General features: G+C 38.6%; 1 protein-coding gene across 10 annotated transcripts in view; it reads left to right on the forward strand.

Annotated features, from left to right (window-relative positions):
* Nucleotides 1–26913, forward strand: part of KIF21A (kinesin family member 21A) — an 87193-nt gene that overhangs the window by 11634 nt on the left and 48646 nt on the right. For 9 of the 10 annotated variants that reach the window (XM_068189721.1, XM_068189724.1, XM_068189722.1 and 6 more), the window contains exons 2-6: nucleotides 17431–17653; nucleotides 18928–19110; nucleotides 22022–22171; nucleotides 22850–22984; nucleotides 26033–26200. In XM_068189721.1, coding sequence (XP_068045822.1) covers nucleotides 17431–17653; nucleotides 18928–19110; nucleotides 22022–22171; nucleotides 22850–22984; nucleotides 26033–26200 — 859 coding nt within the window. Of the gene's footprint in view, nucleotides 1–17430; nucleotides 17654–18927; nucleotides 19111–22021; nucleotides 22172–22849; nucleotides 22985–23814; nucleotides 23845–26032; nucleotides 26201–26913 lie in introns of those variants that run through there. The other variant, XM_068189729.1, reaches the window with a different exon arrangement.

Raw genomic sequence — 26913 nt, forward strand, 5'->3', positions numbered from 1 at the left:
CTTACTCATTATTTTGACTGAGCTGATTAGTGGGAATAATTACCCTCCATCATTGTTTAATGTTTCTTGGCTTTTCAGATGTGCTCTTCTCAGTCCATCTTACAGAATAATCTCTTTCCCTGTCCTGTACTGTGACAGTTTATATTTCATTCTTTCGGTTCTTCTGGCTTTTTGAAACAATATCTTCTGTATGGCAGAAAGAAATGTGTACAATAGTCAGTGATTTATCCAGTGAAGCATGTGATTTTCTTGTGAATACAACCCAAAGCATTGACTACCTTGGAGTAGTTTCTTATGACTCTTTGGAAATTAATTATAATTTGTGCATTATCAGTTTTGGTCTTGTATATGAAGAACAAATTTTTTAACTTGATTTATTTGTTTTGATTTGTGTATTCATAAAATGCATGTGGAGTGCTGGGCAAAGTTCACATTCAGTTTGGTTTGTATTGCTGGATATCTGCCTAGTATGTGTAAGAGCTGTCTGGTTGAAGTTCAATCTGTTTAAAACAGAGGAATATATTGGTAGACTGAATAAAATGCTTCAAAGCTCACATCTGTCTCTTGAATGAATATGCTTTTGATTTCTCAAATTATAGCTAGGAAATGCTACTGACTGCAAAATTTTCAGATATGTCAAGGAAATACAACTAATTGTAGTCTAGCTGGGCAACTAACTGTTCCTTTTATATGTGTATTCTTTAATTTATACATGTAGTTTTCACCTTAAGAAGACTTCCTTTGTTCAAGGCTATATGTCTGTCCAGGGAACATCCAGCGGGACAGAATGCTTGTCATGTACTGCACTGATGATAGTTGCTCTCCTGTTTTGCCACCTCTTTGGTGTGCAGGGGGATGGTCACTCCAGCACAGCAAATGTGTATGAGGTCCTCTCCTTTGCTCACAAGTAACTTGAATTGGCATCATGTTATTTTTCCATTCCGATAATAAAAAAATAAAATGTAGCAGATGCTTTTGTGTTCAAGAGGTCTCTATCTGCTGCAGCTGTTACCAGTACTGGGAATCCTCTGGGTGTATTCCTGTGTGTCAGGGTGGGTACTGCCATAGACCTTTTATGGGTCCTTGCTTCTGTGTGGCAGGCTGAGCTAATGCATGGTTAGGGGACACTGGCCACTTCACTTCCACGATTGGAAATAATTAAATAATCTGTGTGATTTTTTTTAGGTATTTTTCTTCAGAACAGGGTTAAAATACACAGAGTTGGAGGTCCACTGCTGTTTATAGGGCCAGCTGTGGTGTTGGAGTATCAGTGAGCCTGTCTTCTGAGTATTCATTCAGGAGACTCCTATCACTTACTGATCTAGGTACAGTTGGAGCACAAGGGTATGGTATATCTTCAGTTACTTTGGAAATAGCTGAGAAGTTTTGTTTCCAAAAGAAATGGACATTCAAAGCTCTCACTTTAGTCCTCCACAGCTGGATAGGGATGCCAAGATAGTGTAGAGCCATGGACTTTGCAGTTTCATTGCGAAGTCCGAAAGGTTCAAAGACAGCCAGAAATTGTTTCATCTAATGCATGAGTCTTTCTGGATATCCTTGTAATGTGCCATTGGATACTTGACTTGCTCAGTTCAATGTGCTTGTGACTGATGCAAAAATTAGAGAACTACAGATTACACAAGGACCTCTCTTGTGAGGTGTAGGGCTTTTTCTTTTAAAAATAAAAAGCAATTTTTTGGCCTATTTTTTTTGCACTTGAGTCTTGGTCTAGTTAAATTGTTAGCTAAGGTAGGTAACAAAGGACCACACATACCAGATTTCATTGTGGTGTGGGGTTTTGTTTTGGCTTTTTTTTTTGTTTTGTTTTTAAAGCCCCAGCAAGAATTGCTAGAGGTACTGAAGTAGTTTCTGCTTTGTCAGCAAGTTTTAGGTGGAGTGTCACTGTTGGACTATTTTTCAGCTGCTGAGTCTTTGTGTTGCTCCATTTTTGCTGCTGTTGCAAGACCCCTCTGCCAACACTCCTCTGCCAGCACTCCTGCTGCAGATCAGAGATAAACATCTAATGCATTGCAATGGCTGCCAGGGAACAGAGGGCTGAAGTCTTGTTTCTCTGAACTGAAAACTGAAAAAAATACCTTGAGATTATGATGGCCGTATAGGAAAGACAGAAAAGATTGTGTAAATTTTTTGTCCATTCTGACACTTACTGACATATTCTGTAACCCTGGTCAACTGGATTTGATTGAGAATCTAATATTGTGTTCTGCTAAAACCATGATTGTATTTGAAATAAAACCAGTCCTGACCTCAAATGCTGAGTCAAAGAAATCCTCTCCTTTCCTTTGTGCTAGGTAATCCTGCTTCCTGTCCTGAATCTTTCACACAGTTTCAATTTATCTTGTTCCCATTGTTCAGCCACTGATCCTTGGTTCAGTGGTCTAGAAATGGTTAATGGTAAGTAGAGTTGGGAAATAAGCTATTTGTAGTTTTCTATGCCTTGCTAATTATTCATGTGATAGAGCTTACGTAAGGGCTGCATTACAGTTGCACTTCATTTGATGACAGAGTTCTGTATTTCTGTGTAAACAAAAGTCAAGTGATAAGGCATGGGCAGTCAAAGTCTATAGTTGAAATCAGGGAGAAAACAAACTTTCCTGGGAGGATCTTAAGGTCATGCTGTCATGTTTCTTAAAAAAATAAAAAAACAAAAACAGTAACAAAAAACCTGCATAAAAACCCAGTCCTGACAGTATTTTATTAAAAAAAACTTTTTAAAAGTTGAAAGAGCCTTCTTTGCTTTCTTGCCTTAGCCTTTCTTCAGATTCAGTGGTGAAATCCCTTAAAACATAAAATTAACAGTTTGGATAGCGTGATGTAGCAAAATATTAAAATTTTAAACAGCACAGAGTTTTCTCTCTTTGACACTAACTGTAAAAGCTGACTGTCTTAGAAAAAAATTTAAGTACCTGTTTGGAGAAACCTGTACATTCCAGGGAAAAAATGTTGATCTGTTGACCCCCTCTTAAGACTTTTTTAATACTTGCTGACAATTTCTGCAGAACACCAGTTACCTTAACAAGTTTTGTCTAAATACTCCATTTTCTTTCTAAATGTCTGGTACCATAGCATATGCTAGAGTAAATAGCTTTTTGCCTCTTTCCCCCATCCCTCAAATGCTGTCTGTAGTACTAAGAAAAATTCTTTTAAGTGGAAACAAGGTTGTCGAAAACACTAGAGCTTTGTTAGTGTGGAATGATCTTTTCCTGTAAAAGCAGGGCGGTAAGTGGTTGAAGCTGAGTGCTGCCATGGAGTGGAAGTCAGAGGTGTGGGAGGCAGCTCCCTGTTTCATAGCAGTTGGCAATGCAGAGTTTGTAGCTTGTGCTAATATCCAGTCTTCTGGCTTCATGGTGCTGGTGAGGAAAACTATCTGAAACAGCTGTAAAGTTATGGATTATTATAGAGACATATCTGTCTGTAGCTTTTAATAAATGTGTGACCCATTATGAAAGCTTTATATAAGCCTTAGTGTAATACCCTCCCTGGCCTTGAGCACTACCAGTGTGCCATTAACACACCATTTTGTATGAACTTATAGTTTTCCATTTCCTGGTGAAGTTCCTTCTTACTTCCTGGAAAACCTTGTGAGCACTCCCTTCATGTCCTCTTAGGTCTCATTTAAGCCAAAGAAGCTCCTCTGTTGTCTGATGCTAAGTGCTCGGAGGAATGAGGTGCTTGGTCACAAACTTTGTGGCAGGTCTATAACCATCTCAGTTGGTTTACAGATCAGGACTACAGCAAGACAGTTACCATTAACTTAAATTTATAAGGCAATTTGAAACGGTTAATAAATGAATGCTTAATTTGAAAGCACCTGTGCTACCTCCAGTGTATGAGGGACTATGAGCTCTGACGCAGACAAACCACAAGTGATTTGCATTGATGATTTCTGAGAGCAGCTGGGAGATGCCTGATTTAGACGTATTAGTTGCCAAGAAGAGCTGATTTAATTGAATCAAAGGAAAAGAAATGGGTTTTGACCTTGAAGCAGCTTGTCAGGACAGACCTTGCCTTATGTCCTCAAGGAGCTGTAGCCAAGCATTCAGCAGGCAGAAATGATCCCAGGATCAGGTGTTGCTGCTTTGTGTGCACTTGAGCTGAGGGAGACTGGCAGGGCAGTGCCCACGCCAGCAGCTGCACACAGCAGAGAACTGTTCCAGACATGGGGTCAGAGCATCCCAGGCCTGTGATGTAAAATGGAGATAGTTGCTTTCAATTTGTGTGAGCTACCCTGCTGCATTTTTTTTTTTTTTGTGGTTGGTTGTTTTGTTTGTTTTTGTGAAGTGACTTTGCATTAATAGTTTTGGATTTCTGGTTGGATTTGTAATCTTATCAGGGAACCTGAGCTTTAATGAAAAATTAAGCCTACAGCTAGGACATGAAGCAGAAAGTGCTTAGCCTTGCTGTTAGGCCAGCATAGATAATGGTTGTGTAAGGCAGATATAAGTAGCAAGGAAGTAATTGGTTCTTTATAAACTATATTCAGAGTGTATGCCATGAGTCTTGTGCAGTTTACATTGTGGTGCATGACCAGGGTGTGCTTGTTTCATGGATGTGCTCTGTCCTGGAGCTATTATTTTTGTGAAATGTACCAGTATTAATACTAGTGGTAATTCCAAACTGTAAGCTTGCTAATGCAGCAAGGTCTGCATGCCAGTAGCAATTAAACCAGGAGAATGACTATTTCCACAACGATTTCCACACTGAATTTGTTTAACCTAGGCAACAAGGAGCTCCTACCTGCCCTAGTGTGGAAGCTAAACAGTTACAAAATTACACAGGCTTTTCTATTTTATATATTATCAAAAGTGAAGAATATGAAGCCAGCCCATGCTTTTCCCGATGAGGTAGCAAAGCATTCTCTTTCCCTTTCTCTTAGGTTGAAATCTCAAGTAATGTATTGGATATTGTAGTCACTATTTATATAGTGTCACATAAGCCCTTCTGAACTCAGTGAAAGGCTGAGCATGTGAAATGGCAGCAGCTCAGCCCTAAGCACAAATGTTGTTGCGGAGGAGACCTCTCTTTCTTCTAGCTTTGGGATGTGAGTTTTTGTGTGAAACTGGCTTTCCTGTGAGGTTCCAGATTCCAGAGGATTTCTTGCACAGATGATGTTGAATGAGGCCCTGATAAAGCAGTACCAGCTCCAAACTTATTTCACCGGTCAACTGTGATAAATCCCATTCTTTTGACTTCTTGTGTTACTTAAGCTCCAATTATTTCAGCTTTCTACTGGTATTCCATATAAATGTTAAATACTCTCTCGCTAAAATTTTTCTTCCCTGTCCCCTGTCTAACACATCTGAAGGCCAGCCTGCATTTAGCTGAATAAAAGATTATGGCCTGTAGATAACCCAAGTTTTGCACCTGGTTGAAACTTCATGGGAGAGTGTTGCTTAGAATAAGTACCAAGAGACTTGCAGCCTTCCCAGCTCTGTTGGGGATTGAGGAATGGGGGAAAGGTGAGGGAGAGTTTGGGGATTGACAGTTTATATTTGCCTGAAATGCTCTCAGAGCATCCAGCATCGTACTGAGCAATCCATTTGAAGCATGGCTCAGTGTGGGGAAAATGCCACCTACTGAATTTTTAGCGTAGTTTCCTGTATTGTCCTGATTTTAACTAAAATTTTCAAGCCAAGAAAGAGCAGCAAGGTAGTCAGATTTAGAATGCAGCTTAATACAATGTCATTGCATAGGAAGAGGATGGAAAAATTATCTCTGTTTGATGCTGTTGCTGCTGATTTGAATGATTTTGCAGCCTCATGAATAGAAGGAATGGACATGAAGAAAATAATTAAATTTGAGGATTGACATTCAGACATAAAACACGTAGCTGAAACAGCTTGACTGGAAGAAGGTGGATAACATTGTTTCTTTCTGTTTTGGAAGTTTGAAAATAGACAGTACTAAATAAAGCAAGTGAGTTATTTTTCCTTTCTCCAGAGTTAGGATTTACCAGCTCAGAGCTTTCAGTCACTGCTTGAACAGTCTACCTTCTGTTTTGGAACAGAGCAACTTCTGTTCATTAGAAACAGTCAACAGTAAATATGAAGAAATTTTCTGCATTTTGCTTTGGAACTTGGTGTATCGGGTGTTATGGATACAGTGTGGTTTTTTGTGTTGATTTTTTTTTTTTTTGGAAGGCGTGGCAGAAAAGTCATACAGTGGTTTTTGTTCCAGGAATGTTGCTCTGAAAGTTAACAGAGTGAAGGCACTATTCAGTGCAGTTTATTGAAACACTGTTTTTAGCTGTCTTGTCCCATTGTGAAGTCTCTGGTTATTTTATGATTATTTTAGCAGCATTAGCTAAGCAGTCATTTCAGTAATGATTGATGACAACTTGTAATTTTTTTTTAAACTGACCTGACTTTCCTGTTCTTTTGTTTTATTATTTAACTGTAATTACTTATGAAGTGGCTTGTAGCTTTACCTATAGGTATGTTCGTAACTTTGTGTTTGTTTCGAGTTGGTGAAATGTAATTGTTGGACTTGTGGTTCAGAGGTGTAAAGCAACCAACTGCTCTAAAATTGAGAATATACAACTGGGAAGACAATGTTTCTGTATGGAGTAAAAACAGAAGTGAAAACAGTTTTCAGAGCTACAGTAATCTTGCCATGAACATGTAGTGATTTGTGTGCTATAGCTATAAGAGCTGGGAGCTTAAGTGAGTATGTATGGGTGTTTAAAAAGGAAGGGGAAATTAGGGTAAGAGAGGCAATTAAGAGTTCTTTGCTGCAGACATAGCAAACCCTTTTAACTTTCTTTAAAAATAATAGAGTATCTATTGTTAAAAACTAGGCTGCTTGGAAGAAGTACTGGACTTCTAGAGCAGACATACATTTAACAGAAGAGGAAGAAATTGAATGAAGCCTAGTGTTAGCATGACTGACAATCTTTTGGTCATCTGGATAGTCTTGCATTATATCAGTTCTTTGCTCTATTCAAAAAATTATTTTTCTACTGTGAATAAACACTTTTTTTTCCTTGGTTATTTCTGAATATATTTGTGGTACTTATCAATGCTTTTAAGAAATCAAGGATAAGTTATAATGTGAGGAAGTTCCCAAATGCATGTTCTTATTCTTAAAATATTTCACTGAATTGCATTAAATAGTTATATTTTTAAGTTATTCATTTGGCTTTGCAGATAAATCTTTTTGTGAGGGTGTGCAAAAATAATGTTACTGCTCTGCAAGATGGAATTTTCAACTTTTGAACCAGAAATCCACTGTCATTTCTGTGCCTTTATGTGGGCATTTTTGGGTCATTTGCTGATGTAATGATGCTGCTGGCAATGTTTTTGAAACCATCTGTCTCACAAAATTGTGCTTTTAGTAAAGTTTGACTCTGGCAGTTAAACATTAGTTACAAATGTGCTTTCTAAAAAGAGTTGACACCAACCACATTTTTGTTGACCGATGTACTTTTTACAGGCTTAGTGTATTTGTATATGTTGGGCTGATTGGTTGCTGGCATACAAGAGGTATCCAAATTATCTCAAAATCCCTGAGCTGTAAATGGGACTGAATTTAGGTTTGGATGTACTCAAGACCATGGTTTAGTGGTTTTTGTGGGTTAGTGTTTTTTGATGATGTTGTGGATGTTTGTTGTTGGATTTTTTGGCTTTGTTTAGGCTTTTGTTTGTTTTGTTTCTAATTCTTTCCCATTTTCCCCGTTGGACCTAAATAAATGTTATTCTGTAGCTTGGTAAGGCAGCAGTGACTACAGCAGTTTGGATAGTTGGATAGCCTATGTTCACCACATTACTTTTGACAGGTCGTTACTTTGTCTGCTGAATTCTGACGCTAACATTTCTGGAAGCAAAGTGTCTCTAAGATACTGGCAGTACTTGTTATCCTGGCTTAGGGATACTAGGCTGCTGGGCTATGCACTCTTCAAAAAGGCTTTCTTAAACTTTTTTTTTTTCTTTTTCATCTGAATTTACTTATAATGGTATTTGTTTAGCACATGTAAGCTCTGTTAAGCATTCAGTCATGCTGCAGAAAGTTGCTACAGGAAGTGTATTCCTTTTCCTGATGCTGCCCTTGTTACATAATTAGTACCAGGCTCTGGTAAGCATTACCTGGCAGTGACTCAGCCACTCCTTACAGCTGCGAGCCCCAGAGCAGGAATAATGAAGGCTGCTGAGTTTCGTGCTAAAGCTATATTTTGGAGGGAAAAAACCTCCATGATTTGCAAAAGAAATATAGGGTGTTATTCCCTTTCTTTTGTATGTAGAGTTGCTTTCCTCATGAGTCCTTACCCTCAGAAGGATATACTTGCTGGCTTAATTGGCCTCCTGTATCCATGAGGGCCATAGTTGTAGACACTGATCTAGGGACACACCAAAAGACCTTTATTTTCCCTTTTCTCTTGAGTTTATGACATCTGTGTTCTTTAAATGTTGTAATCATCAGGTACTATTGCCATAAATTTTTCATAATAGTAATCTTGTCTTCATTATTATTTATTATAAGTGCTAGTGATTGATGTGAAACACCACCAGTGAAATTAAGATGATGTTTCATTCTTCTGTGCATGAGCTTTATAGTCATTAAAGCTGAAATATATTTTTCAATAGAAACCTTTAACATACAAGAGTCAAGTGCAATCATTGTAAGAGGGACAGATTTAATATGCAGTTTAAAGGCAGTACTGTCCTTAATTTGCTTTGTGGATATTGCACTTGGTATATAAATACATGTGGAGCACAGCCATCAAATTGCAGACTGATTGAACCCTCTGGTAAACTACAGGTTTAGTGATCAGGAGCAGCCATCCAAATCCATCGCCACAGATGGTTCTACTTCCCTGAGCAAATGTTTTGGCTGCAGTTTCCCTTGATTGTGTATTTCTTGTGTTGGTTCAGAAGACATTTCTGTGATTGCTGATTGGCCTTTTGGAAATGTTAGGTAGGTTCCCAGACCACCTGGGGAAGAAACCTGTTGTTCATGTCTGAACCAGGTATTTGGGATGTCTCTGCTGTTCTGCCAGCTGTGCGGTGATGTCCACAAAGGCAGAGTAAGCAGACAAAAAGCTGAAAGTGTACATAGGGCTTTATAAGACTGAAAGCTACCTCTCAAATAAAAACTGAAATGACCTAGCACCTTCTGGAGTTCCTTTTTTCCCTTATTTAAAGTTGATAAAGATTCTCAGGGATTATATTTTCAGAGTTAATCCTTAAAGGAGAGGTAGCTAGTGAGTGACCTGTTTATTTCAGTGTATGTCCACATGTTCCATACAGCATGGTGTCCAGAGCTTGAGCTAATGCCAATCACGTTGTAGTGCAGCTGAGTGCTGTGTTTCCTTGTGCAGCAGAAATACTTATTTTTGCTTCTTATTCTTGAGAATGACTTGTTCATGCTCCCTGATGGGGAAAGGCAGTTGCTTGGGGCTAATCAGCTATGTGGAGATCAGGTGATTGTAGTCCCTTTCAGCAGTCAGAGTGCCTTTGACCCTTGCAGCATTGAAGCATGTTTGACCCCTGATTGCTGTGACCGAGGTCTCTCTTCTGCCACTTCATTGCACGATACAGGGTGTGTCTGCATTCCTATATGGTATGAAATTAATTTAGAATTTTACTTTTAGAAAGGTCTAACTACTTCTTACATTTCTTGCTCATAAACCATAAATACTTCAAGTCTTAGTTCATAAGTAATACTTTACTGCATTTGCTTAGCTCTCATTTTATCTAAGATACTGTGTTACTATCTCTCTTCTACCTTTCTGAGAGGGGTGACATGTATAACAATAGATGTTAAGAAAACCAAGGCAAGTAGCACAATAGAACAATTAAAAAAAACCTGTTTGCCTTTGGAAAAGGCACTTCTGTTTAGCTTTACTCAAACTGCACTTGGATCTGGAGGTGTGCCAGTCCTGTGCTTGGCAGGCATGTGGAAGCTTATGGTAGTGCAGCTTTTCCATCAGAGATGACCTTGTCTTGAACTAGAAATAACCCAGGCCAGTACAAACCCTGCAATACACTTCTCCCTTCTCTCTCTCTCAAAAGGCAAATTTTTCTCAAAAGTTGTGGATTTCTTTGCTCACTAGAGAGTAAATTAGTTCACAATAAAACTGCGCAAAGGTTTGTGTGAATGCATTCATTCAAGTTATCAAGAAAGATGTTGAAGGTCTTCTAGATCTTCTGGAGGATCTGCTAGCCCTCCCGTTGGGCTGGTGTGAGGAAGGAAGCATGCAGAGCAGTAGGAATTACGTGAGAGCAGGCCTGGGTGTTTCCCCTCTGCATTTTCTTTTCCTAGAAAAAGTGCGGGGCTGTGCCTACCAGTCTGGGGATGCCATCTGTGTTGCACAGCCTGCTCGGCTGTTGGAGAATTACACAAGAATTAATCTGAAATCACACTGCTAAACTGTGTCCTGGCTGTGGCGGCTGCCTGGAGATACAGCTGTTGTACGGCTCTTCAGGAACCAAGGCAGAGCAGCAGCCTGTGGAACTGCCTCAGCCTGGCACTGCCAATGTCATCTCCAGCATGAGCAGCTAATGGGTATGGGAGCTGACCAGACCCAAGCTACTGAAAAGGGTAGTTGTTTCATGAAATAAAATTTGTGTTAAAAAAAAAATTAAAGAGGTAGAGTTTGAGCGCGTGGGAGAACTGGACAAATCTAATTATGGCAGTGGTATATTTCCTCAATTTAATTTTGTTCTAGTTTTCCATGTATTGCTTTCTCATTCAATGCAAACTGGAAGTGAGAGTCTGTAGCGCTGGAACAAAATATTTTCTGCGTATATTTTTGAATAGAATTTTTTTTTGTTTGCATTACATTAAGTTAGCTGTTGAAAAGGTTATACCTGAGAGTACATTTGGTAATTTAGTGGATGCTAATGCCTTTTTATCATTATCTTAATAGGACTTTGGAGTAAAATCTGGTCCATGTAGATCCTGCTTAAGATTTTGTCACAGACCTTACTGCTTTTTTTTTTTTTTTTTTTTTTTAATATCCTAGACTGTTTCAGGAGGTTTTATTTCTGGTATTGTGTCGCCCTGATTTCTTAGTTAAAAAAAAAAAAAAAAAAAAAAAAACAAAAAAAAAAACCTAAGAAATCAGGGCGACATCATTGTCAATTGTACAATTGTCATTGTACTGAAATGCCTTTAAACACCAAGAAGTTTTCAGGTACACCAAGTAGGCAAGTGTTAGTACATGTGCAAAACATCTGCCTCTCTTGTGCTTGCCAGGAGGTGTAAGTTTAGGCCGAGTAGCAGCTGGGCTCTGGGCACACACAGCTGCTGGCAGCGCAGGGCTCAGTCTGGACCGTGGCAGCTTTAGAGGAACACCACTGGGAGCAGTGCCCAATGTTATGCAAGAGCGATGGGGGTCCGGTCGCAGCCAGGTGGTGCTCCTTGCCCTGGCTGGGTGACTGCAGTGTGCTCGGGCCCCTGGCACAGTGTGGAGCAGGTTCCTGGGGTGGGAGGTGACCCCTGGCAGGGGGATAGACTTGCCCATGTGCTGGGTGGCTCAGCTGCTGAGCCATGTCTCATGTGGTCGCTGTAATCTGTATGTCTGTAATTGCAGGTCCATTTTCTGTCTTGATAGCAGGACATGTAATACTGGTAATTGATACCATTAATGTGGAGTTATACCATTCGTGATGCCGCTATTTGGAAACTCTCTGTAGGTGACAGTCGCTGGTATGAGCCTGAAGATTTGTTCCTGCACCCTTTTTGCTGTGTTAACAGGAGATAAACCTGGAGTTTCTCATATGCCAGATCTTTTTGTAGCCTTAAAACTCGTTGAGAGGTGTAGTTCAGAGGAATGCATTCAGACATTATAGTTGTGTTATCATTTGAAAGTGTTGATAATTGCAGAGCAAGATTCCAGTGTGTGCAAGCAAAAATACTGAAAAGTTTTGCAAGCCTAAGTATCGGGTGTCTGAGATGAAACCTGTTTAGCTTTCTTTACTCCCTGCTTGTTCTAAAGGGAGTTTAACGGGAGTGATTTGATGAGTGTAAATTTAAGGGAGTAGTAAGGTGAGGGAATTCTGATGCTGAAGTAAGAGTTGTAAGCTGTTTTCTTCTGGTTTTGGGCAGTTTTTGTTTCCCAGGTGGTATTGCCTGCTATGCTTCACTAAGTATTTTATTAGGTGTTTCTGGATTTAATATTTCATATACCCACATGTGAAACTCAATTGTATAAAATTTAATAGGCTTAGTGTAGTAAGAGAAGTATTGGATAGCTTTGGGTTTGCAGGTTGTTTCCTGCTCAGCATAGCACGTGGTTTGAATTTATGCTTTTCTGAGCAAGTTGAAAACAGCCCTTTCCCCACAGAGCCTTTTTTAATGACATGGGGCTTCAGAGTAATCTTTTCTTTCCAACATACAGCTTCTGGATTGTCATTGCAGTCTGAAAGATCAACCCATGTTTATTTTTTTTCTGCTTTGCTTTCTGTAAAACAAGAATAATTTGATTCTTTGCCCTTAATTTGATTCTTTGCCCTTCTTAGATCAATCGTAGAAATTCTTGTGTGCTTAATGCTGTTCTGTAGAGGTGCTGAGAAGGCATATGGTGAACATGTTGATTATTACCCTTTGTTAGAGTTTACAGTTCTTCTCATGGAGATGCAAATTTTAAAAAATCACTGGTCTTATTTAGTATATGAAATGAGATTAAGGGGTGACGTGATCATAGACGGTTAGAGATGGCTTGGGTAAAGTTGAATAATGCAGAGGTTTTTAAATAAACAGGCACAGAGGTAAAACTGTTTAGTAGTAAAAAGGGATGTGTGTGTATGTATAATTTATGTACATAATATATTTTTAGATCACTTGGACAATTTTTCATCCCTAGAAGTAAATTTAGGATGCTTTTCAAAGAGATATTATGATATTATCTAGTTTAAACAGAAGTCAATTCTGTAAAGTCTGATGTCTTGCATAACACAGGGTATAGGTCTGATGATGACTGTAGTCCCTGAACTGTATTATCTGAGTCTGTTCTAGCTGACAATACTTTTAGCAGAGACATTGTGCCCCTGTTCTACTGAGGGATTAGTCCCAGTACAATACAGTGCATTACTGTGCAACTGCTGGCTGGTTTAGTACTCCCTAATTTGACAGCTTGTCCCAGTGTGCTAAGGCAGGAGAGATTTAGGGGATTAAGTTTCATGTGTGTGGCCTGGAGGTGCTGTAAAGTACAAGTAAACAAGAATTGGGTGTGTTCATGCTTTGGAGAGAAGCAGAGGGAAGGATGGAAAGCAAAATGTTGTTTGGGAAGTTGCCACATCTAAGGAGATGTGATTGGAAATAGGTAGAAAACACCTGATTGTCTGCAATTAAGAGAGTAGCCTGAAAAACAGGTGGGGTGGGGCCACGTAGAAGGCAAAATGGGTGAAGTCAAATTGGTCCTGGAGAAAAATCTCAGTGGCAGACTGCCAGACCACAGGCTGGGCAAGGAGAGATGACCAGAATGAACTCTTTCACATTTTTAAAGTGTGGGCGCTGCCTGCTTTGCTGACAGAAGTGACCACATTAAGACGTGAGAGTGGAAAATGTTTGACTGTAAGCAGAAAGGAAAAAAATCACTTTCCCAATTCAAGTGTGGGATGGAGAAGGAGGAGATGTTCCTATAGGCAGTGCTGGAGATGAATTTGACTTGCATGAGGACTTCTGTTTGCTGGACCACACATTCAGAGCAAATAGTAAGACTGAGAGTCTTGAGGTTTGGGTGATGCACTCACATTGTTTGTAAGTGGCTGGAAATCAGGGTGAAGGGGAGGAATCTCTTGCTTACTTATTGAGGACATCACATTAGCTTCATGGCAAATGTAGCAAGAGAGCTGTATAGATTTCAGAGCATGAAGTATCCCTTAAGGAGACCTCAGGTTGGGTGATGAAGGTTTCTTGTCTGCACATCTCTTTTGGGGGAAGATGTCATTCAAACCTGATGCAGTCGTGACCTGTCTCTGCTACCTCTCAACTCCATAGCAGAGTAGGACATTGTGTAAGACTAGTGACAGAATGAGAAGGGAGTCTGTCTTTGGCGTGAAGCTTCCCTGCTGTGGTGAGTCTTGCTTTGTTTTTCCTTTGTGTTGCCTAAGTGCTGGTGAAATGTGTTTTTTCTCCTAGCACTGCTTTTGGATTTAGTGGTGAGTTAGGGAAGAAGGACACCATCCTCACTGCTGGATCTCTGAATGTTGTGTTACAACCCAGGGGAAGTGGCTGAGCTGGTAAGAAGCTGCTAGCAGTGACACCAATACCCCTCAGCTCAGCTGTGGGCTGGTTTTGCTGGACTGATCTGTACATCTTGCTGTTGTGCAGCACAGCTCTGGGAGGTGCTGCCTGGCTGCAAGGCAGGACCTGGCCGGGAGGATTCTCATGGGAAGTCTCTGCTGGGCGACATCGAAACTGCTTGCTTTACACTCCTGTCATCACTGTAACAATTATCATGCAAATCATTGATATTTTAGGCATGCTATTCCTTTTCATGGTCAGTCAGTCTTTACTTAGTAGTAGAAAGCAGAAATTTATTCGGCAGCTGTCATAATTACATCAGTTCATCAGTGTAGAAAATTTTTTTCAAGCACAGAATAAAAACATTAAGAAAAACTTAAAAAAAACTTGTCAGCTTCATTCTGCAAAATGTTGCTAAAAGCCTTTTTGGAACTGGGGAGAAGTTTTGTTTTTGGGATGCACTAAAGCTTGCTTGATATTGAAAATGTGTTTTCCGTCTAGTTTTCTAGAAGAGATCTTCCCAGGCTTTTTTGCTGTGGAAGGCAATGAGACATGCCTCTGGACCTTTACAAGCCCTCAGAGTTCATTCCTGTAGGGGCAGTTGATGGCCTCTGTACTGTGTGCACTGGATTAGTGAAAGAATAAGAGTGCTTAGTCTGAAAAAGGAGCTTGCCCTCTGACTGACTTCATGGCAGTAAAAGAAGGCAGCAGAATAACCCACTGAGTAGGCATTTCCTAAATATTGTTTTAGACAGCAAGCTGCAGTGTTATTTGCTTGACCTTCCAGTTGTGTAGAATGCTTTTAGAAAAGGCGTGTGATTAATTTTTTCTTCGAAGACTTTCTCTACCTAGAAATAAAAGCTATTTTATTACCAAAATTTCCTTAATTTAGAAGGAAGTAAATGTATTACAAGTTTCTGTACATATTTATCAGATTCTGTGTTCAGTTGACACATGTACAAGTGGATCAAGTTGGTTGTTATTGAAGGAGTTATGTAAATCCTGTATTACTTTTAGAATTCTTATTTCATTTAAAGGAAAAAAAAATCTTCTTATGATGTTGTTAGAGAGAAAATTTGACCTATATTACACACTTTGTATCCTTAAATGCAAATACTAGTTGTAGAATATTTATGCCTATTTTGCACATCATATAATCTTTTCTTTAATGATATTTTTCAAAGGTTTACTTAATTTTCACTTTACACTAGAGGGCAAGCTGACAAGGGTGGTACCTCCTGATCATTAATGAAGTTTCCATATTGGAATTAATGTGCAGAAAACCTTACAGATAAATTAAGGTTAATCTCTAGTGTCACATGTGGGATATAATGAAACCCTCAGAAGGAAAAATCTGAAAAATACTCTAGACAGCAGTGCACATCTCTGGATGAAAAATTCAGAATCTGCAATAAAAAGTAGATACATCATGCTCTGTGAGATTTTTTTTTTTAAGCGGGATATTTCTAACTTCATCTAATGTGTACATAATTAGTCTGCAGCAGCCCACTCAGTTGTTGGAGATAAGCTTGCTCTGTATCAGCAGGTGTTGGCACAGTCACAGCAGATTAGCAGGTAGCTTTGGGCCCTTATGCTCCCATTAGATTTTGGAACAAGTTTTGTGTGTTTGGAGTCAAGCATTTTGGCTTAGTTTCCTCTGAAGGGGGTGTAAATTGTGCACACCGAAACTGCTCTGTGATCCAAACCAACATGTGATATCTGAAAATGTTGGGGAATTTGCTTCAAGGCAGCACAGTTCTCAAAACAGAGCATTAATGTGCATGTGGCCCTTAAAACATGGAACATGAGATGAATATGTGCCTTTAAATATACTCTGTGCATGCAGATCTTAGACACAGTGTAACTGAAAGTAGCCACTGTGAAGCTTTATATAATTAGAGGATCTATATAAAATATTACATGATTCTGTTTGTATGTAGCTGTACTGCTGCTTTTTTATCATTCTTACTAGCCTTCTTTGTCACATCTCTTAAGCTGCACACGTTTTGGTGTGTGTTTTGTGTGGCTGGGTTTGGTTTGGGTTTTTGGTTTGGGTTGTTTTTTTGGTGGTGCTTTGGGAACTTGGAAATATTTTTTTTACAAAGGTAGCTTTGTAAGCATATTATTAGTTACTTATAGCTAGAACAATGTGTTAAGTGGGCCAGAGTTTTTCTTCTTGATAGTTAATCACTAAACCCATTGAGTCACAAGCTTCTGCAGTCATTATTACTTGTGAGGCCAGTACATGAATTCAATTTTGATGAGGCTGCAAGAGTGTTAAGAATGCAGAGGAATTAATAAAATGGCAAAAAATAAGAAGTTCAAGCTATATTCTACAAGTTATTTTGTAAAATAAGAAACTGAACAAAATGAACAAAATGAAATAAAAGCTGAAATTTGCCTTAGAGGGGAAATAATGAGGAATGAGACACTCTTTAGAACTTGTTAACTGTTGTTCTTTTTCTGTTGTCTGAAGGTATACTTCTTCAGTGAAACCAAACGTTTCACAGAAGTGTTCTGGCTGTACAAGTTCCTTTTCTGACAAAAGGAAAGAAAAAAAAATGTAGCCTTTTCCTTGCTGTCATTCCTCTCACAACAAGGAGATGATTTCACTTAGGATGATATCACAGAATTTTCTGAATTGGGAGGGACCCATAAAGATCTTCAAGTCCAACTCTGGAGTGAATGGTCCATAGAGGAACTGAATCCACAATCTTGCCAGCACTAGCACCAGGCTCTAACCAACTGAGCTAGGTGTTGGTGGGTCCTTGCTCTCAATTTGCTATTTAAACTACTCTGTATATTGTTTACATGTTTAACTTGTTAAAAAAAAAAAAAGTAAAATGACTGTTTTTACAATGAAAGCATGCAGAAGTTTGATAAAACTGGAAAGCTTGATTTCCAAGTCTGAAACAACATAGAAAAGTGACTCTTCAGTAATGCATAATATACATACAGAAACATTCAGAGTTCTAGGTGGGTCATCAGCTTGAAGTAGGTGAACCTTCAGAAAAGATGGTGTCCTTTGCATGAGCAGTTTTATGGCTGGGGTTCTGATACGGTCAGTACTGTGGCTCAGACAGCCAAAAACCTTCTGGCTTGCTGAAGAAAAATTCTGACTTCTTAGTTAAAATTAAGGAATTCTCAGATCCCTTTTTTATATTGTGCACTCCTCTTTTTGATGATGAGAATTTCTAATAGTTCTTTTTATCTCTTCCAAAACAGAATTAGACCACAGTTAGCCAAAGAGAAGATTGAAGGATGCCATATTTGTACATCTGTCACACCTGGTGAACCTCAAGTGTTCTTGGGAAAGGATAAGGCCTTCACTTTTGATTATGTCTTTAACATTGACTCACAGCAAGAAGAAATCTATGTACAGTGCATAGAAAAGTTGATTGAAGGTTGCTTTGAAGGCTATAATGCCACTGTCTTTGCTTATGGCCAGGTAAGCTTCACAATTTTATTTTACAGTATTTATTTTGGAATAAACAGTTTTTTGAAAATGATTTTTCTCTTAAGTTTCTGAATGCGTTAATCTGGTTTTATCATCTTGGGTTTATTTTCAATGAGTTACCCTCTAGGAAAGTGAGTTTATATAAATTCTGTTTAGACTGGCAGTTGAAATACAGAATATATATATATAGGCCACAGATTTAATAGTAGTCCTGAAAATAATATCAGTTCATATAATTCCTGAATTCACCTCAATGCAGCAATACAAATTGTTGACCTCATCACTTGAACTATAGGGACAGGTTGTACTGAGATTCTTTCCTGAGCAACTTTTCAACCCACTGCATTTTTAGAGACTTTTGGGAATAGGAGCTTTAAAAAAATAGATCCTGGAGAACTTCAGGCCACATTGTTTGCTTGCAGGCAAAATGTAGAGATCAGATTCCAAAGTCAGAGAATTTTTCATCAAGAACACGCCCCCTTAGTGCACTGGGCACATTAGAAGCTCAGCACAATGTAGAGAGTGTGTTACTGTTTTCTGAATATTCCCTTACAAGTTGATTGCATAAAATGTGGTCTTGGATGCTGAATTTCACCTCTGTTAGGTGTTGCATCTCAAGTTAGCCAGGTGAAGTCTATTCCTAGTCAAACAAAGCAGTTTGCAGATCCAGTTTAGCAGATTATGTTCAGCTGTGTGATCCTATCTTTGTCTTAGACTTGACCCACTAATTAAGTGAAAACACTACACTCCTTGACTTCTATTGGACTTCACATTTAATTAGATGATTTTCCTAGTAAAGATAGAGCTTGTATTCTTTAGTATAAAGTGAGAACAATGGGAAGATAATACGTGGGATATTCAGACATCTTAATTAAGGGAGTCATTTGATCTTCTTCAGTAAAGAATTGCAAATGCTGCTTTTACCTTCAAAACACATGTTTCAATTAACAGCCTTGGTTGAGACATTAACTCATCTTTTGACCTAGAAGAGATAGCTCAAGGCTGATGTGAGCTGGGTAGGGAAAGTTGCTAGGGGAAGGATTATGAAAGATTGAACTGCTCTCTGCCTTCTTGTATGTGATCTCTGAATAAGCAGTAGAGTTTGTCCAAATTCTGCTGTTCATCCATTTTTTAAAGTGACCTGTTGTATGTGTTAATACTGTAAAGATGGCAGGTTGATGTGAACGCTAGTGTTCACAAACTGTATTTCTGTGATGATTTGGTACTGTTAACATGTTCTAGTGACTACTCCTTTTTCAAATTAGACAGGCGCTGGCAAAACATACACCATGGGCACTGGATTTGATGTCAACATAACAGAAGAGGAACAAGGTATTATAGCACGTGCTGTTAAGCACCTTTTCAGATGTATAGAAGAAAAAAAACAAGGTGCTATTAAGCAAGGACTTCCACCTCCTGATTTTAAAGTGAATGCACAGTTCTTAGAGGTAAATATGATCCACATTTGTGGGTGTAACTTTATGTGGGTTTTTTGGTAGTTGTTGGTGTTGGTTTTTTTTTTTTTTTTTTTTTTTTTTTTGTTTGTTTTGGTTTTTTTTAGAAAACCAATTAAATATTTTTTCTGGTTGCTTCTTTTAAATCTTTTCTCCCAAGATGTTTTGAATTAATATACAAGATTTCAAAAGGAAAATTTATGGGATTTACTTCAGCTCTTCAATTTATGAAAAAGTCTTTTTATCTTACTCCATTTATTTTACTACTTCCCTTCATAGTGTTATTTTGAAGTAGAAATATTTGTTTGTCATCATTTATCCCTTTCTGTTTGTAAGGCCTGTTGGTTTTGCCTGTTGGTAATTCTTGACAAAACTTAAGAAATTATAAAAACCCCTATAATTGTACTTTGTGGCTTCGAGTAGTGACCATGCTTTTCTTGCTTTTGTCATTTTGCCATAGATTTCTTTAGCTTTCAAAATCTGTTCAGAAGACTTTGTTTCACCGACGAAGAAACCTAGCATGAAAATATTTTTTTTCTGCAATTCCCACTGGTTTAGGATTGGGCTTCAGTGTCACTGTTCCCTTCTTTCTTAGACCAGAGGAAAAAAATCCTGGTCAATACTGTGGCAAAACTGCTCCCTTTGTGTTTTCTTGTAGACACAGTTACTGGTAAAGGGGCCATAACATCTGTGATCTTTCTGACCTGCAGCAGCTGTTGCTTTATGCCTTGCAGGTTTTATACTGTGTCTTCTGACTGTGGAACTTTAAATTGATTGATTTGGGTGTAACATATTTATATTTACTACCAACCTGTAAAATCTGATACTTCAGGCACACAGAGAGGCAGAATAACTTTTAGGAAGAGCAGGTGTAAATTTGTTTTTTTTACTTCAGTATGTACAACTTTATCTGCTTTGGGGGTAGAAGCCCCCACTCTAATAGTACCCATGAGAAAAGCTGTTGGTTTTACTACTGCTGAAGTAAACTAACTCCTTTAGTCATTAACAAGCTGGCATTAGCTTTGTATCAATCTTGGTTTGTTGTTGCTACCCTTATGCAGAACGTTTTGTTGTTCTGGCTAATATTTGCCTAGAGAGAGTTGGCTTGAGCATGTGCTGTGGGAATGCTCTACTCTTTGCACCAGGGAGCTGCAGCTTTGCTTAGGCAGCTGCAACATGAGTAGCATAAGGAGCAGTAACCAGTGTGGTTTCCGAATTTATTGTGTTTTTTGACATAACATTACAAATATCACTGCGTCCCAAAATACAGGACAGTGATTAAATGCTGCAGTGAGAATGGTATGAAGAATTGCAGCCATTGCAATGTATTTCAGCTGAACTGTACATACTGCAAACTGTCTTGTTTATCTGTTAAGAGAAAGGTTAAATGATGTATATAATAATGTCTCCCTTAAAAAAAATGTCATTTTAGTTGGTAGGTTTCTTTCTTTTCCTGAGGCTTTTCCAGAAGGAGCCTTTTCTGATTAGCTTGATATTATATACTGTTCTTGTGTAAAAAAGTATCCTCTTCCTCCCATCCTGTCTACCTGGATGGATAAGAGCTGGATTCCATAAACAATAATTTAGTCGTTGAGCAAGTTGAAGCAAGATTGTATTTTTGGAATGACTTTGAAGTCTTACAGCTGGATAACTGTTGGGAACAGTGACTTCTGTTTGCTACTTTCTTGCCTTTCTTTAGTTGGCTGAAGTCTGCCTCCCTTAACTCCTTGCTTTCCTTCTTTTTCAAAAGACAGGCATATGCAGTCCCATCCAATTGCAGCTGCAGTATCAGGATCTGCTCTAAATTGTGGCATCAGTTTGTTTGATTTATGATGGTAAAACATTAGTAAGAAGATTCCTACATAGAATATCTATGCCTAATAATTAAATATAATTCCTTTTTAAATATGTAAAGGATTAAAAGCATCACAATCACAAATACTGAGCTTTTTCTTCTCAGGGATGACTTTTTTTTACTTTTGAGAGGCGAAAGTCACTTGTTTTTCAGTACTATGAGAAAGTACCTTGTGTGAATACAGATCTGTTGTAGTGGTTTGACTGTTACCTAGGGATTTTGATCAGGAATTGAATTAGTCTGGGCTGAGCTTTGCTGACATGAATTAGTATAACTAAATTAGAGACACTTGATATGTTCGAGGGTACACAGGCAGAGACCTGAGCCATGAAATTCAGTGGGTTAGTGTTTTTTCTGGGTGGGTTGTCTGGTTTTTTCCCCCTGATATCTTCAGTTCAATCTAAACACTGCCTAAAGTTCAGAACATTCTTATGGAGTACAAAAGCCTAACTCAAGAAGCCATGCCATGCCATGCCATGTTTTTGGACTGATGCTTGGTGTCTTTAAGAAGTGGCTTGCACAAAAACTATTATTATATGTCAAATTCCCTCCTGCCCAGGAAGAATTTATGTAAATGAGAGCCATAGAAATATGAAGGTGTGGGAGAGGAGATTAGGAAAGTTGCAATGGCAGGGAGAGCAAGTGGAGTGAGTTGGAAGTGTTTGGAGCAGGGTGCAGCCAACTGAATCCACAAAAGAAAAACCCAAGGTTAAATCTGAAGGCAGCATGTTCCTGCTACAGAAACCACTCTTTTCTGCTGGCACCAAATTCCTCCTCTTCCCTGGTCCCACCAAAGAATTTTATCTCAGATCTGGCAATGTGAAGGAAGTTATCCCATCTTTGGGTGGCACAATAGGAAGTTGTGCAGGTCACTTAATTTGCAGCTGCTCTGTCACCTATTGTCCTTGTAAGTTTGGATGTTTCACATCTTTTGGGAGCTGAAACATTTGAATATTTACAAATTTTGTTATGTGCCATGCACAGATTTGTTAATCATTGGAGGAAATCCTTCTGAAAATGATACAGTTTTTGTATTTTTCTTCTCCTCAGCTTTACAATGAAGAAATTCTTGATCTGTTTGATACCACACGTGATATTGATGCGAAGAATAAAAAATCAAATATTAAAATACATGAAGATTCAGCAGGAGGAATTTATACAGTGGGTGTTACAACCCGAACTGTGAATGGAGAATCTGAGGTGATAACTGGGAACAAATTACATTGTAACATGCCAAGTAGATTCTGAAAATGTCTCTATGTTTTGATGAATGGTTAAAAATACAGGTCATGCTAGCTAGTATTTGGGTCCTGAGAAATTAAGTGTAAAAGCTAACTAAAATTTTTATTTTCTTAATTCTTTGTAGCCTTAAATGTGATATATTTGATACTAAGTGCATATCACTTCCATTTAAAGCTGGGAACAGGCCTTTGTTCATAATATAATTCTGCTGGGAGAATTTTGACATATATGTAAATCTGATCTCCCAAATCTTATATATGTTATTTTTACTTTGAGAGGAAAGCTTTGCATTTGGCTGATGTGAAATAAACTGCTGTTAACATACACCACATCTGAATACAAATGCTATTGTACTTTTTTTTTTTTTTTTTTTTTTTTTTGACAGGTGAATGAAGCTAGCTATGTTACTACTAGGGTACAGTAAAGAGAGGAATACAATGATTTAAGTATTTTACAGAAATCACAAAAATACTTTTAGTTTGCTTGTTTAAGGATTTTTGTCCTTTTTTTGCATATAGGGACTGAATGCATAGTAAAGAGAGAAATTTTAGCCATATATCCAAACCAGCAAGTGTTATAGGAACATTTTTCCTTTAATCAGCAAGGGATGCAATGTACTTCCTGCCTGTTTTCTAGATGATGCAGTGCTTGAAGCTGGGAGCTTTGTCTCGAACCACTGCCAGCACTCAGATGAACGTCCAGAGCTCACGGTCGCACGCTATCTTCACTATACACTTGTGTCAGACCAGAGTCTGTCCCGCATTTAACGCTGTACGTATTTTTGCTGTTGGTAAGCTTCTCTGTAGTGGCCATTTTTCAAAATGGGGATTGTTTTGGCAGCCACTGCTATTTGAATTACACTTATTAAGGATGCTGCAGTCATCATAATGCTTGATGAATTTGCTAAGCATTATAATAATTTGATTTAATCTGTGCATATGTAACCATCCTCTAGCCAGAGGCAACCATAAATTGTAGACTCTTACAGGAACTTACCTATTCTCCTCTAGCGTTTTCTTCAGTATTTTGTTGCAACATACACAACTGAGAAAGTTAAAATATAATTTGTCTTTAATTGGGAAAGCACATTTAAGTGTCATAACAGTTAGTGGATTTAAACTTGCAGTCACCTAACTGAAACTGCTTGGATATTTCAGATTAATTGTTGATATCCAATAAAGTGCAAGTAGAAAAGCATTAAATTCTGAGGCACAGTGTATATATTTTAAATAGCTGTATATTCAGAGTGTAGGTATTTTGTTAAATCTATGCACCTGAAATTCAAATTATGAATGAACATAGAGCTGTTCTGTAGAATATTGTGTGTGACTGTTCAGCTGTTAGTTGCTGTTGGGTGTATCTCATAAATGGGAGAGTTCTGAAGAAATCCACATTACTGAAAACTACAGTACCTTCAGGGGGACTTAACTTGAATATTCTAAAGGTCTTTTGCATATAATTTTTAAATATTAAATACTATCTGGCTAGCATCTGACCCACAGTTACCACATTTTTAAGCATGTGGAACAGTGAATTGGATTTACAGTGCTTTTTGGGGGGTTGCTTTTATTTTTTAATACTACAAATAATAATTTACAGGCAAAATGTGTATTCCTTCCTGGTCCTTTGTGGTATGTAGACCTGCTTTACACACCCGCTAAAAACACTTCCTTCTGCTTTCCACGCTGAAACTGCGGATTTGGTGGTGTGGTCAGCTGTCTTCACTTGGGAGGGATTGGCATCACACTCCAAGCCCACACAGGGCACTTCAGTCACTGTGTGGTGACACTGTCTGCTTGGAAATTTTTGTTGCAAACTGTCTACTGGAGGGTGAGGAGCGGTGTGGGGGCCTGTTTCCTGCAGGTTGTTGGCACAGCAGTCCCCCTGTGCTGGTGCACTTGCAGCCTTCCCCGCCAGCTGAGCTGCCCAGGGGACTGTTGCCTGGCTCTGCCTGTGTAACACTGAGGCTTGTGTTGGAGGAAGAGGTGGCCATCTTCTGCCTTATGCCAAACTGCTTTGTTTCTGCTTTTCTTGGGAGATTTGCACAAGATAGACTGACTGTGGAGCTGGACATCTTTAAAGGCTTAATTTTTTAAGACTACACCCTCTTCTTTCCCTGTTTTGTTTAGGAGAGTAGAGGATAGACCTGACACTGTCCTCTGAACACTCCTGGAATCTAAATTAATGCAAGCTATTATTGGTTGGCCAGGAGAGATGTAGCTCAAGTTTCTGTAGACGACAGTTTTGGGAGACCTTTGTTACTAGGGCAACGCAGTTTCTCCTTCTCGGATGACAGCCTTGGCCGTGCCCCCTCTGCGCGGCCGCCCGTGCCCAGGGCTGGCAGGCAGCCAGGGCTGCAGTGCACAGACATGCTCCTGGGGCTCTCTCCACACCAGCCATGCTTCTGGGAAGTTTCTGGATGTGCATTTCACTTGCTAAATGAGGGAGAGTGAAAGGATGCATTAATCCTGCAAATGAGAGTGTGGTCCCCAGAGTGTAAACATCAAAATTACAGAAATAATGGTTCCTGGTCTTGTGGAAGTGGCACAGTTCCCATTCTCTTGTGTTACTGCTACAAAAGGATGCATGAAATATTTAACTACCATCAGAGGGGTTTGGTCTGCAGAGATCTGCAGCTGTAGGCTGGCTGGCCAAGGACATAAAAGTCACCGCAGAATACCTGTGTTTGGCTTTTTGATTAGGTTTGGGTTTATTTGGTTGGTTTTTCTTGTTTTTTAAGGTTTTTCTGGGTTTTCTGTGCTTAATATGATTGGAAATTCCTAATAAAGCTTGTAGTTTGGGCTGTGAGAGTTTTTTTGTGAATCCAGTATACACTCGATATATGCTTATTATCAGACACCATGCCAAGTTAGTAGAAATTGCCCTGCAATGGGTGCTTTACCAGTAAGGTCAAGAAGTGAGTGATTTAAGGATTTTTCTCATTGTGTTACTTTCCTGACAGTAAGTCTAACTACACTTATAGTAAAATAAAAGTCTGTAGTGAATGGTAGAACTAAACTAATCAACAGTAAAAAAGTTTGGGATTGTCTAATGAAAAAGGATAATTTTCATGCTGTGCTTTGGGATGTGAAGTGGAAAGAGGCTGAGGCTGTGGTACCTGCCCCAGTGCAGTGTGTTCCTGGGCAGAATCCCTGCACTGATGGGGGAGGAAGGTGGAAGGGAAAAAGCAACATCTTCATTTTCCCTTGTTCCCTCTACTGTTCTTATTTTCTGGGGAAGTCAGAAGTGCTAGTGGAATACTGATTGCTAGGAGAAATGGTTTCCAACAATAATTCCTAATGTAACTTGAAGAATCATCCCACAGAGAGGCTGGTGATAGGTTTTAGAGAGATATAAAATCAAAATATCTTTCAGCTATTTGGCAGGTTTATGAACTAGCTGGTTCTGATGATTTTGTGGGGTCATAATGTAATTAAAGTTTTCTTTTTTAAAATTAGTTTCCTTAGACAATCGATTCAAGAGTGCATGTTAGGAGAGATGCAAATTTGTTGCTCACCTTGCTGGAGACTGATATATTTTAATAGATGTTTCCCCTCATTTCTTCATCAAGAAGCAATGGTAGCTTGTACTTAAAGTAATGTGTCATCATATACATCTAGAACTGGGTCTTCAAGAATGATATGTTAGTATCATATGGTTAAAATGGAGATAGGATGTTTCAAAATACTGTTGTTATAAAAGAAAGAATAAGGAGATGGTCATAGTAAAGAGGTAGTTTTGTAAATAATTGTTGATTGAACTTTGCTGATGTTAATGTGAATGTTCTCACCAAGTGTTGTGGGTTCTTCTTTGCTTCAGGATAATGCCACTGATAACAGGATAATATCTGAATCTTCTGAGATGAATGAATATGAAACTCTTACTGCCAAGTTTCATTTTGTTGATCTGGCGGGATCTGAAAGGTTAAAGCGAACAGGAGCTACAGGAGAAAGGGCAAAAGAAGGCATTTCCATCAACTGTGGACTAGTAAGACTATACAACTATACAATATAATGTAAAACAAACCCAGGCAAAACATGTAGGAATGAAATTTATAGCTTATAGCTTTTTTTTTGTCTATGTACTGGCTGTTTTTTAATTAACTGTATTAAATTAATTAATATTTAAATTAATTGTATTTACTGTTTTTGTCAATGCTGAACTGCACTGAAAAGTAGAGCTGGTGATTATCAGTGGAGATTGTATGTCTTTGTTTCGTGCACCATGGCTATATGGAGGCTCTGTGCAACTCTTTTAAATAAGACACAGAAGTACACTTCTGTTCTATATGTGAAAACATGTCTCATTTTTTCTGGGCTATTGTGCAGTACCAGTTTTCTGGGGTACTGTTCAATTAGAATTTTCTCAATTATTCTCTTCCATAATTGGCTATATTCTGTAGTTCTTCTGGTTATATATTACATGGAAGAGAAAGAATGTTCAGTTCAATTTCATCATTGACATAAGCACAAAGCCAGTAGGATTTGGGGGATCTAGATGACATAGTTGTGTCCTTAACAAAGAGCACATGAAGTGCATGAAGGTGAAAATCAGTGTGATGTAACTAATATAAGATCAAAAAACTTTAATTTACAGTGAAGTCCAGCCCTGAGTTTTGTGGAACAGATTGAAAGTGCTTTAAATCCTTCAAAGCAAGCAGGGTGTGTGCAGTTCTTTATCTGCTGGTGGCAGCTGCACCA

Source organism: Anomalospiza imberbis, chromosome 5, assembly GCF_031753505.1.
Source record: "Anomalospiza imberbis isolate Cuckoo-Finch-1a 21T00152 chromosome 5, ASM3175350v1, whole genome shotgun sequence".
Classification (NCBI taxonomy): domain Eukaryota; kingdom Metazoa; phylum Chordata; class Aves; order Passeriformes; family Viduidae; genus Anomalospiza; species Anomalospiza imberbis.